General features: G+C 42.0%; 1 protein-coding gene across 1 annotated transcript; it reads right to left on the bottom strand.

Annotated features, from left to right (window-relative positions):
• Positions 1-3,914: 3,914 nt before the first annotated feature.
• Positions 3,915-12,707, bottom strand: SPATA24 (spermatogenesis associated 24). The gene is made up of 6 exons (XM_066639429.1): positions 12,596-12,707; positions 11,238-11,303; positions 9,514-9,644; positions 7,315-7,385; positions 6,267-6,369; positions 3,915-5,577 (listed from the first exon to the last, which is right to left on the bottom strand). Exons 1-6 carry the CDS (start codon positions 12,674-12,676, stop codon positions 5,487-5,489), a joined length of 543 nt encoding a protein of 180 aa, XP_066495526.1. The 5' UTR covers positions 12,677-12,707; the 3' UTR covers positions 3,915-5,486.
• Between the last annotated feature and the right edge of the window lie 261 nt (positions 12,708-12,968).

Below are 12,968 nucleotides of genomic sequence, written 5' to 3'. Positions count from 1 at the left end.
CTGACTGCAGTCAGTGAGGAGTAGCTATGGAGGTGTCATGACAAGCTTCTGCACTTTACCACTACATGTCATGAAGAGGTGGGTTCAGAGATTCTATGCTAGATGATGTCCTAAACTCCTACAAGTGTCTCCTGTCTCTGAGTACTACACTATGGAGGCCAAGGTGTGTAGACCAATGTGAGTAGGTGCTCTTAGAAGCAGGGGCTTTAGAGTAGGGACAAGGAACCACTTGCAAAACTTTCCTCCCTTAGGAACAGAAAATTATTGGCAATATTGTTATGTTGTTCAGCAGTACTAAAAGAGCTAAAGGGGTTCTGCCCTATCTTTCAGGCCACCAACTGGCTTACTATCCAGAGTTGGAAACCTGCTTTCCCAGGAGCAATAACAAGACAATATTCCTGGTCTTTGTTTCTTGTCTGCCTGCTCTTTTTCTACACAGCTTCTAAGATCTTCACTATATGATCAGAGAAAATGTATAGCAATAACACTGCATCCTTTACATAGCAGTCTTTCAATACATAGCTTAACAGCAATTGCATATCTCACACTCAGGGTGCAATCCTACCCCACTTTCCAGCATTGGCATAGCTATGCCAGTGGGGCATGTGCCACATCCTGTAGTTGGGGGAGCAGTCACAAAGACCTCCTCAAGGCAAGGCAATGTTTGTTCCCTTACTTCAGAGTCGCATTGCTCTTACCTTGGTGCTGGAATGTTGGTTAGGATTGCGCCCCCATTTAATGAACTAGGATGTCTTGTTGCTGTATGCACACCTCTACCATCCATTAGAGAGACAAGAGATGGGAAAGCTGACAACTCCAATAGAAGTTTTAAAAACCCAATGTTAAAAACCCAAAATGACAGGCCTGGGGGCAGGGATGTCAGCTGTGCTGTTATCAGCAACTTAAAAAAATGTTACAGGGACAATGATGATGCAGGTGTTATGGAACTGCCTTCTGGTAACATCTATTTGACATGAAGCTGATAATCTAGTATGCAATTCAAACTGGGAAAACTTATTTTTGAAGTCCCGTCTTGGCAAACGGGGCCTTAACAAAGAATTATTTTAAGTGGGCTTGCTTAGGAATGTGGCTAACAAACAATTAAGGCTGCAATCCTAACCAACTCTCCAGCACTGACCTAGCTGCAATACATCTCCAAGGTAAGATAACAAGCATGCCCTTATCTTTAGGAGGCCCCCTTGACTGCCTCTCCACTGCAGGATGCAGTGCACACCGCACTGGCACAGCTATGTCAGTGCCGGAAAGTTGGTTAAGATTATGCCCTAACATTGATAACATGGAAGTCAAGAATTCCTCCAAACATGAGTGAGTAGCAGTAGTTCAACCTGGAAATGTACCATAGAAATAGGTGACCAACTGCTTTGAAAACATGTTGGGAGACACTATCTTGAGGCATATGAGAATTATTAGTAAGTACAGTTGCACTAAAGAGGCTCCAGGTACTTGCAGAGAGTGTCTATCCAAAATCGCAGTGCGGATTCCGAGCCAACAGGTCCACCGCCGATATGGTATTCTCTTTTAGACAGCTGCAGGAGAAATGCAGGGAACAGCCACTCTTTATAGCCTTCATAGATCTCATGAAGGCTTTCAACCTGGTCAGCAGGGATGGCCTCCAAAATTCTCCCCAAGATTGGATGTCCACCCAGGCTCCTCAGCATCATCAGGTCTTTCCACAAGGACATGAAGGGCACTGTAGTCTTTGATGGCTCCACATCAGACCCCTTTGACATCCGAAGCGGAGTGAAGCAGGGCTGTGTTCTTGCTCCAACCTTGGGATTTTCTTTGCTTTGTTTGGGATTTTCTTCGCTGTCCTGCTGAAGCATGCCTTTGGAACTGCAACAGAAGGCATCTACCTCCAGACCAGATCAGACGGAAAGCTCTTCAACCTCTCCAGACTGAGAGCAAAGTCCAAAGTCCAACTGAAATGTCTGCGTGACTTCCTCTTTGCCGACGATACAGCTGTCACTGCCCACTCTGCCAAAGATCTTCAGTAGCTCATGGATTGTTTTAGCAAGGCCTGCCAAGACTTTGGACTGACAATCAGCCTGAAGAAACACAGGTCATGGTTCAGGATGTGGACTCACCTCCCTGCATTACAATCTCTGTGCATGAACTGGAGGTTGTCTATGACTTTGTGTACCTTGGCTCAATGATCTCCGACACTCTTTCTCTTGATACCGAGCTAAACAAACACATTGGTAAAGCAGCTACCACATTTTCCAGACTCACAAAGAGAGTCTGGTCCAACAAGAAGCTGACGGAACATGCCAAAATCCAGGTCTACAGAGCTTGCGTCTTGAGTACACTTCTGTACTGCAGCGTCATGGACTCTTCGCTCACAATAGGAGAGGAAACTGAACGCTTTCCTCATGCGCTGCCTCCGACGCATCTTCGGTATCACTTGGCAGGGCAAAGTTCCAAACAACATAGTCCTGGAACAAGCTGGAATCCCTAGCATGTATGCACTGCTGAAACAGAGATGCCTGCGCTGGCTCGATAATGTCGTGAGAATGCGGATCCCAAAGTATCTCCTCTATGGAGAACTCGTGCAAGGAAAGCACCCTACAGGTAGACCACAGCTGCGATACAAGGACATCTGCAAGATGGATCTGAAGGCCTTAGGAATGGACCTCAACAGATGGGAAACGTTGGCCTCTGAGTGTCCCACTTGGAGATAGGCTGTGCAGCATGGCCTCTCCCAGTTTGAAGAGGCAGTTACCCAACAGACTGAGGCAAAGAAGGAAGGCCCACAGGCAGGGAGACACACCAGGGACAGACTACATTTGCTCCCAGTGTGGAAGGGATTGTAACTCCCGAATTGGCCTATTCAGCTACACTAGATGCTGTTCCAGAACCACTTTTCAGAGCGCGATACCATAGTTTCCCGAGACTGAAGGATGCCAATGATGAGTAAGTACAGCACTCTATTATAATTTAGTATTACCCTTTCTTCTCTCTCCCCCTTTATTCTTTATTTTGTCTCAAGTTATAAATGTTAGGATGCAACTTAGAGAATGGAAAAAATAAGAAGTTTGAGAACTGCAGGGAAGGAGTAAACTGGGTATTTTTGTAATGCATTCAAAATTGCAAAAAACAACAAAAAAAGCCAAACAATTCATTAAAAACACACAACAAGATTGCATGAAACAAATACTATTCTATTAAAGTTTTAAAAAAAGTAAACTTGTCATTAGCAACATCATAGGAAATATCTGGTATGTACCCACAATACTCATATAATTGTATTTCACACAACAAGCACAATAAAACCGATTCATAATCTGGAGATAGTGTTACATTCTTGCAGGTAGCAAGCACTGCATTGAAATGTTTAGAAGTGCTTTTATATTGTCTTTTACTGTCTTTTATTGATTCATATCCATCAAACCATTGTGGTGATAGTCCTTCAAAAAAGGCAACTCGTATAATTGTTGCAGGTAGAATTAAATATAACCTCTCTGTATCAATACCATTGATGCAATGAAACTGTTGAAGATATGAACTAACATCATTACATATTGAGACCTTACCTACTCCCCCTATTTTTTAATTACAGTATTTATATACCGCCTTTCTCAATAGACCCTACGCAGTTTACATAGGCAGGTTTAACATAATCCCATTTTTCAATGAGATTTTTTACAAACATTATTCCATGAGACATCTCATAGAAACCTTCATTTCTCCAGATGTTTCCTTTCACAGTGCAGTTATCTTCATGGCTGGCAATTCCTGTGCATCCTGTTCTATCTATTTCTGTTCCATCTTTTCACTATTTACTATGGACCACAATGCTAGAGCAAGATCAGGCCTATTGCTGATCAAGGCTCCTTGCTGGTGAAAAAGCAATGACCAAATGCAATTCATATCAGAAGGATGTGCAAAATCTTTATTTATGCTCCTTGCTGCTAAAACCAGGCATTGGGAATGTAGTTACATATATTGTAGTAGTTGAGATCCTATCTTCACACCATTATTTGTAGCTAGTGGCATGGCAAGCTTGGTCTGCTCTCTTGAATGTGAAGCATTTTTCATACAGTTGATCTCTCACCAGCAGACTTTGCTGTATCCTCAACAGGGAAGATGCAATTGCCAGAAGTACACGCTAGAGTCCAGTTGCATGGAAAGGTTGCTGCAATGTCAGCTGCTGCAATGCAGCAGTCATTTCTCATGCTAATCTTTACTGAGATATACCAATTTTAAATTTGTGAGAACAAGTTACATAATATATTGTTATAAATATATGCTATAATCATATATTTCCAGAAGGATAGTGGTAGTGATCTGCTGCAACAAAACCAATAGTCGTGTGCCAATTGACTCCTCTACTTATGAATTGGACAACAGTCCCCAAAAGCTGATGCTCCAATTATTAGTCTTTAAGATGCCATTGAACTCTGCTATTTTTAAGAAAAATTACTTAAGAAATGTTCTTAATGTAATAAGAAAATATTCTTAATGAAAATGTTTCAAGGACATTCATTATTCTCAAACACACACATATTTTATTACAAAGCTAGGGACCATTATCTTGCAATAGGCCAATTATTCCTTCCTCATTTAAGAGCAGTCTTGGAAGTTATTGACCATACATAAAAATATGTCATTGGAAAACTATGTCTATTGAAAGTAATTCGCTCATTACACAATACTATATTTAGAGAAGACAAAGTAAAATTGCATTTACAGAAAATACACAGATGGTGATCACTAAGATCTAGACATCCAAAGCAAAGCATTCATAGTCAACCAAAAAGCTTTATTGTACATAGATATAGAGAATCTAATCACTATAGACATTTATACTGTGGAAAGCCTCCACAATTTAAAGCTCCAGAGCAGTAGAATAAGTACTACTTATTGTGCTTTCCTCCCAGGAGAAGCAAAATAGATAAAAAAACACAGGATATTTCAGTACTCCTATTTTTGGCAGCACTTAGACAAAAGAAATAATTCATTGGCTGAAGCTGATATCAGATCAAGCTTCCTCCTTGCAAGAAACTATACAATGAACTACTTCCTTCAATAACATATTACTTATAGTTTGAAGATATTCTACTTTAATGGAAAAAGTATTGCATTAGCAAGTTTAGTTGTAGCAGCTTTTTCAGTAAATACGCACTCGTTTTTAAACTGACTTTTATCTGAATTCTACTACTGAAGGCAGGAAGAAGTAAATTGCAAATGTAGGTCAGCTTGCAACAAATTGTTCAGTAAGGAGAACTCTCTCCCTACCCAGTTCAGCAACGTGGCAAACTAGACACATTAAAATAATCCCTGACCAGGTGCCAGCGCTGGATTCACTTTGAAGGCACATTCAGTCCCTTCCAAAACATCTGTGCAGCCTGGTCAGTGGCTTTGCACTTTAGAAGAGCTATATTGGTGGGAAGACTGAGAAGCATATCCTTGGCTTCTACTGCAGGGATAACACTAGACTCAGAATACCTAATGGAAGCCTGCTGTTGTTACTTAAAATACTTTTTGTCCTTTTTTCCAAGCACTTTTGCCATGTAACTTTCCTGTTGCTTCTGTATCTTGAAGTCAGATGCTTGTTTTCTGTAAAAGCCAAAACACAAGATCCCACAATGGCAAAATGTGCAACAGCAGATTGCAAGAACATTTACTACACAATGTTGTGTGATAAAAGAGGCAGCGGGGTAGTTCTTTTTATGCTATGGCACAGGTTTTAGACACCAGGAAAACAAATTTAAGTCTACCTATATGACATCTTCTGAATAATCCTTTTAAATATATAAAAAATGGTTTAGTACATTCCTACACAAGAATAAAGCCTTGGGGCTGAGAGGCCTCTCTCTCTTTCTCTCACCATTTTCTGTCTCTGAATTAAAACTGATGCTAAGATAAAAAAAAACAAACAGACATTTTCAGAGGCAACTGTAGAAGACTCTACATAGCTGTATGTAGGGAGGCTGCAGAAGAAAATGACTGAAAATGAGACCCATTGTAGTCTGTGGAAAAGCACTGCAGCCACCCTACCCGCTTACAGTCGAGGAGGCTCTCCTTACACCTGAGAAAGCAGCTAAGAAGGAGACAGGGCAGCTGTGGTGCTTTTCCAGGGGCAACAACGGGGCAGTTCTGCCTCACCTGCCACACCCACACTGCACGTCCCTGGTGAAGACTGCCTCTTCATCCCTAGATATTCTTCTATTTACAAAATTACACCTTAGGACACAACCCAAAACACCTGCTCATAGACAGAAGACATCCCAGTCTGCAATACTTACTTTAGGGTTTCCTGCTGCCTGTCGATGAAGTGCTGCAGTGCCTTGATTTCATTTTCTTTGTGGTTTAAAATGTCTTCCTGTTTCTGAATATGGGTCTCAATTTCTGTAAGAAGTTGGGAAGCACTTGTTTACACTCTGGAAATGTAGTGCACATTTCTAGATAAAACTCAGTGTAGAAGTTTGCTAAAAACACTACACTACGTTACCTCAACACCAAATGTCAAATAGTGCCATACGTACCTCATGTTCTAGAAACCCAAGTTCTGTGCCCAGAATAAAAATTCTGGTGAACGAATATTACGGAAATTTTGTGCAAGTGTTGTTCAGACAGTTTATTCTGGGAAATACAATACCAACCCACCCTCCCCTCCCAGTTTTGTTTTCTTGTACAAAATACACATCCAACTTGAAAAGAGATCTGTGTTAACTCTGAAGCTGATAGACTACTTTTTGATCATTCACTAGTTCTAATAAAACATGCTATTTCACTCTAAACCAGGGGTGTCAAACATAAGGCCCGGAGGGGTGGATGCAGCCCGCGGAAGCTTTTTGTATAGCCCTCAGGCTTTCAGCTGCTGAATAGTGCTGAGGTGTTACTGCTGAAAGGGCAGCCCACATGAAAATTGGGCTCTCCCATATCTTGAAATATGATCAAGATTTGTATATTTTCTCTTTTGTTATTTGCAGCTAATGAGTTCCTAAGTGAGAAAAAAGTGTTTATTTTTGGTTATCACCTGTTTAATGATCTCACTTCTTGCCTAATGACATCACTTCCGGCCCTCAGCAGGCATCATGAATGCTAAATGTCCCTCTGTATGAAATGAGTTTGACACCCCTGCTCTAAATCGTTTGCTGAGCAACTTAGATAGCAAAGGTTTATCAGTAACACAAGTCTTTAGCATTGTTTATTTAGTAAACATAAACACTTCCCTGGCTGCCTTCCAAGGTTACGAGGTGAGGTATAAATTGAAACACATACAAATAAATTATTAAAAACAAAAAGAGTGTGTGAAGTGACTCTCAGTTTAAGACAATAAAGCAAACTTACCACTGCATTTGCTAATCAGCTTATCTTTTTGGATAGACTGCTTCTGCACTTTGCTATTTACACAGGAAAGTCTACAACAGAAATAACAAAAAAAATTTTTTAGACAACAGTGAGAGATCTTATTTGCATTCAGTTTCCCAGAACCATGCTATCTTGTCATCTGCAGACAAATGTATGTCTATTCGAGATAGACATACATTCCCATAGGCAGCTTTATAAGCTACACCTTTGCAGTCATATTACAGGCAGAGCAAATATTTACAAAGCCAAGTGATGTCAACTACACGTACACATTTAGATGCTTATCTCGTTTAAGCTTTCAATAAGATGACACAATGACTTCGAAACACACACATACACACTTCACAGATCTAGGCCTGTTATGTTTGTTCTGTTTTCAAATACAACTAGCAGTTGGATCATACGGAAAACTAAGTGCATTTAAGCCCACAGAAATCAATGTTTCTTATGTGGACCTAACTCTTCAGGGGATTCAGCTGTAAACTTCTACAGTAAGTGAAATCTAGTAATGGTTTGCAGCACATGAAATATGGGCAAGGTAGGTTCAATTCCAAACTGAATCATGGTTATCATGGTCATAATTATTATTATTAACTGAATGGCATTTTAGTTTGGAGGATGAGGTATAGTAACAAGGATACTTTCAAGAAAACATTCAGTTGTTTTCTCAGCCAAGTGAGATGCTAATAACTCAGTTGTATGCACATTCTTTTTTATTGTCCTCGGCACACTAGATCCCACCACACTTACATGACTCCATTTTTCGGCAAAATGAATGGGCTTTCGGATGAGGCAAAACTGAAGTGTCTCCTAAATGACTGCTCACCAGATGTGCTAGAGGGAGTTGCTAAATTTTTACTTCTAGTGATTTCTAAGCCTTCTTAATGTAATTTGTCAAAAATATTGATATTTTATGTTGAACTGTAAATGTATTATTAGTAATTTAGTATCTTAACTCTGTTTTTGTAAACGGGATTAGGACTAATTATGTTTGCTTTTATGATTTCTTTATCTATGCCTAATAAAGGTTTATTCATTCATTCATTCATTCATTCAGTTGTATGCCTTTTTATGCAGAAGTCAGCATCTCTTTATCTGAAAGTCAAACTCCTAAGCACACTTATTTAAGAGCAAGTCCCACAGAAAAATGTATTTCTGACTCTTCATACATAGGATCAGGATGCAAGGCTGCAATTTTAAGCATGCTTAGTAGGGTATAAGTCCCACTGGATTCAAGATAATGTACTTCTGAGAGAACATCCTTAAGAACATATGGAACCCCCTGCTCCTTGAGACTCAGAGCCCAATCCTATACATGTCTACTCAGAAGTTCCATTGTAGTTAATGGGGCTTACTCCCAGGAAAGTGTGGATAGGATTCCCAAGTCAGTTAGCCCCCACTTCAGTGTTTCAATACTTGGTGAAGATGTCTTTATTTCACTAGGCATTTCAATCAAGTTGATTATCCCCTGGTGTGTTCATTTTAGCCCCCTGCTACTCTCAGTCTTGTTTGGATTGGTTTTATTACTTAAACCATTGAGTTTATAATATTGGTAATTGTCGTTTTAACAGGTTTGCTATTTAGCTATTTATTTGTGTTGTGAGCTGCCTTGGGGCCAAAAGGAGGAATAAAAACACCTAAATTTTTTTTTTAAAATGATAATATTACATTTCAGTATAAGTCTTCTCGGAGCTTTAAGAGCCAAGAGTTGCAAGACAATAAAACCTATCCTAGAGAGACTAGAGAATACTTTAAGAGGGAGTTGTTACAGCAGGTGATAAGACTCAGAGACTCCTGCCCTCTAGCCTTTAAGCACTGAGTAATAGGATAGGCTGGCATGGAACTGTTCTTCTCTAGTGAACAGACTGTTGTTCCCCTGTGCTATTTAAAATGAGAAATATACTGAAATCACTTTTCCCCTAGTGAGTGCTAGGCGATGTGGCAAACAGTTGTAACACAGAGAAGAGTTTCAGGGCTCCAGACTGCTGTAGCACAGCTATTGAGAGGAAGAACCTTGTGTTCCTAAAGGAACTGTCCAGCAGTTGATCTGGGAATGACAGCAATTGTGGTGCCCAGTATCACAACAGGGGATATTAACTAAAAATGCCTTTTTATGCAGCCAAGTTATGTCAGCTGTATCAACTGTAAATTGACGTCCCCATCAATTTACAAGCCTACGCATTGTCAAATGCTTGCTTCTCCCTCTCAAGTTGCTTGGACAGAATGTCGATCTCCCCAAGGGCAAACTCTAGCTGCTCAGATTCCTTAGCTAGATTAATCTTGGTCTTTGCATGTTCTTTTTCTTCCTTCTGTAAATAAGAGTACAGGAAAAGAATCTAAATTATTGAATTGCCCAACCACATTCCACAGGTAAGCAACAGAATGCTTGAGTAGGCAAAGAAAACACTCCTGAAGCACTCTATGACTCTATGAGTGGGGAAAAAAGGGAGGTAAAGTCTCTATCAAATAGGTGTACCAAAAAAAATATTGCCCAACAAATTTCAGTTTCAGACTTCCTTAAGGACACAGGAAAAAACAACAACTTCTGAATGCTTATGAAAAGACTTTGCAAATGTGGAATCCTTAAAAGGGTACATACCCCTTATGATTTAATACATATTAACTCAAAGTCCGGAGATAAGACAGTCAATTGATAGGAGTAACAGCCAAGTATATAATCTCTAAAAATTTGAATGGCATTGAAACACACACTCACAGATGTGGAAAACTTGCAGTTTTACTTTTTTAAGAAATAAAAACTTTTGTATTTTGCAAGTGTGGGAACTGTACAAGTCCCTCTAGGTAGAAAATTCCCCAACAATGGGATCACCACCTAAAAGGCTTTCTCTTTTGTGCCCACTAATTAGATATCAATGGCAGGTCAGAAAGCAGGGCCTCCAATGTGGATCTCAGAGCCCAGACAGAAAGATATGAAGAATGCATTCTTTCAGGTAACTTAACTTGCACACATGTGCATAAAAATTGAACAACTAATACAATTATTGGTCTAAGACAGGAGTGCTCAAACCCCGGCCCTGGGGCCACTTGCGGCCTTTGAGGCCTCTCAATGCGGCCCTCAGGGAGCCCCCAGTCTCCAATGAGCCTCTGGCCCTCCGGGGATTTGTTGGAGCCCACTCTGGCCCAATGCAACTGATCTCATCTTGAGGGTGACTGTTTGCCCTGTCGTGTGAGCTGTGGGATGAGGGCTCCCTCCACTGCTTGCTGTTTCACATCTGTGATGCAGTAGCAAAGAAAAGGCCAGCCTTGCTTTGTGCAAGGCCTTTTATAGGCCTTGAGTTATCTCAAGACCTCCATTCATTCATATAAGTTCATCTTTAATATATTCATTTATGTAAACTTATGCAAATTTATTCAAATTTTAAATGTAAATTAATTCTTCCCCCCTCCTCCCCGACACATTGTCAGAGAGCTGAAGTGGTCCTCCTGCCAAAAACTTTGGACACCCCTGCTCTAAGACGATGTATTTAATTTGAGTATAATCCTAACAATGATATATTACATGAAAATCTGGGCATTTCTGTTATCAAAGTTCTACAGTACAAGTCATGCCTCATTATCCACTGGGGTTCCGTTCCAGAAACCTCAGTGGATTAAAAAATTAGTGGATACCAAATCAATGGAAAAATAGCTTTAAGGACCCCCTTCCAGGTTTCTTGCTCCTCCATTGTCATGCCAAAATGCATTGGTATAGACAAATCTAATAGATTGAAACTATAATTATTTAACAGCACAAAGGCAGGAAATTGGATTTTGGTGCTTTTTTCCCTTGTTACAAGGTCTTTAAAGGTGGACCTTGATATCAGTGGTAAATCAAATCAGTGGATACTGAGATCCCACCAGTATTCAGAATGTGCAATGGCCACATCTGAAATTTTACACACCTCTAGTTTCTTCACAATTGCTTCATATTCCACTTTGCTTACAGTGTTCTCTTCTAGTGTTATTATCTAAGAAAAAGAATATTATATTCTACAAATTACTTGTTTACGCAAGAAACTTATCATTAGGTAAACTCTTCAATTGCAATTCGTTATTTTTTTATAGTCCCATTCTATGCACAGTTAGGTACATGCAATCGGTGGGCTTACAGCACAATCCTAAGCATGTCTACTCAGGAGTTAAGGTCCATTGTGTTAAGTTAGTCCTACTCCCACAAAAGTGTTCATAGGATTGTAGTCTTGGGACTCAATCCTATCCAATTTTCCTGTGCCAGTTGGGTATGTGCTGCATCCTATGGTGGGGAGGCAGGTGTTGAGGCCTCCTCAAGGCAAGGGAACTTTCATTCCCTTACTTTGGGGTGCACTAGCACTGGAAAGTTGGATAGGATTGGGTCCAACCCACATGGTTAGGACTGCTGAAATGATCCTATCACATGTGGGTGGCAAGTCATGATTTCAGATGTTTCCTCACTTGGTGGGGTGCCCCTGATGAAATCTTGATCTGGCAATCACACCTGTTTCTGCCTGGCCCACAAGTGTACACATTTGATCCCTGTTGTGTATATGCAACATTGGGCAGAAACGGCTTAACATGAAACCAAACACACAATCTCATTGTGTGACTTGGGAGGAGAATTTCATTTCAGAGACAAGAGAGTGCATCAACTGAATAGTTCAGAGCCCAGTCTTATGCATGTCTGCTCAGAGGTAGGTCCCATTAGAGTCAATGGGGCTCCCTCCCGGGAAAGTGTGGAGAGGATGGCAGCCTCAGAGCCCAGTCCTAAGCCTGTCTACTCAGAAGTAAGCCCCATTATAGCCAATGGGGCTTCCTCCCAGGAAAGCGTGGCCAGGATGGCAGCTTCAGAGCCCGAGCCTCTGTCTGTCTACTCAGAAGTAAGCCCCATTATAGCCAATGGGGCTTACTCCCAAGAAAGTATGGAGGGGATGGCAGCCTCAGAGCCCCAGCCTCTGCCTGTCTACTCAGAAGCAAGTCCCATTACAGTCAATGGGGCTTCCTCCCAGGCAAGCGTGCTTAGGATGGCAGAGTCAGTGCAGTGCTGGATCAGGCCCAGTTTCTGATCAGGGAAGCGGCACACAGCCGGGCACCGAGAGACCCACCCCAGAAACCGGTGCCTGCACTTGGAGGATCCACCTGCCAGTAACTACGGCTACCTCACCGTAAATAACGGAATAGCTGCGCAGCGGCGAGCCAGCTCAGCCGCAGCAGCCTCACGGGGGAAGCCGCCCACTACCTTTGCGTTGCGGGGGGGGGAGCCCAGCCCTCTCCTCCCCCCACCTACCCGCTGCCTCAGCCTGCCCAGCTGAGCCTCCTGAGTCGCGATCAGCTCCCGCAGCTGCTGGAAAGCCACCAGCGACGCCATCTCAGCTCTCCTGCCCGTTGGAAGCGACCGCGCTGGCCGTCGTTGGCCAATCGGACGGCAGAACGCGCTCGTTCGAACGGCTCCGCGCTTGGGTGGGCGGGGTTTCCGACACGGAGAGCGTAGAGGTGTAAAGTCTAGAGACGCCTCGAGTCACGGTGGCGGGACGCGGTCGCGGGGTTTCCGGTGTGCCAGTCAAAGCCGACGTGGGCTGCGGGCGGAGGCCGAGTGGCACTTGCAGGTCTGGTCTGCAACTGGACCGTGTGCACGCCCAGCCCGTACCCTATGGAGGTCA

The sequence above is a fragment of the Tiliqua scincoides genome, chromosome 1, assembly GCF_035046505.1.
Source record: "Tiliqua scincoides isolate rTilSci1 chromosome 1, rTilSci1.hap2, whole genome shotgun sequence".
Classification (NCBI taxonomy): domain Eukaryota; kingdom Metazoa; phylum Chordata; class Lepidosauria; order Squamata; family Scincidae; genus Tiliqua; species Tiliqua scincoides.
The sequence above is the reverse complement of the archived record's forward strand: the minus strand, read 5'-3'. Positions and strand labels throughout refer to the sequence as shown.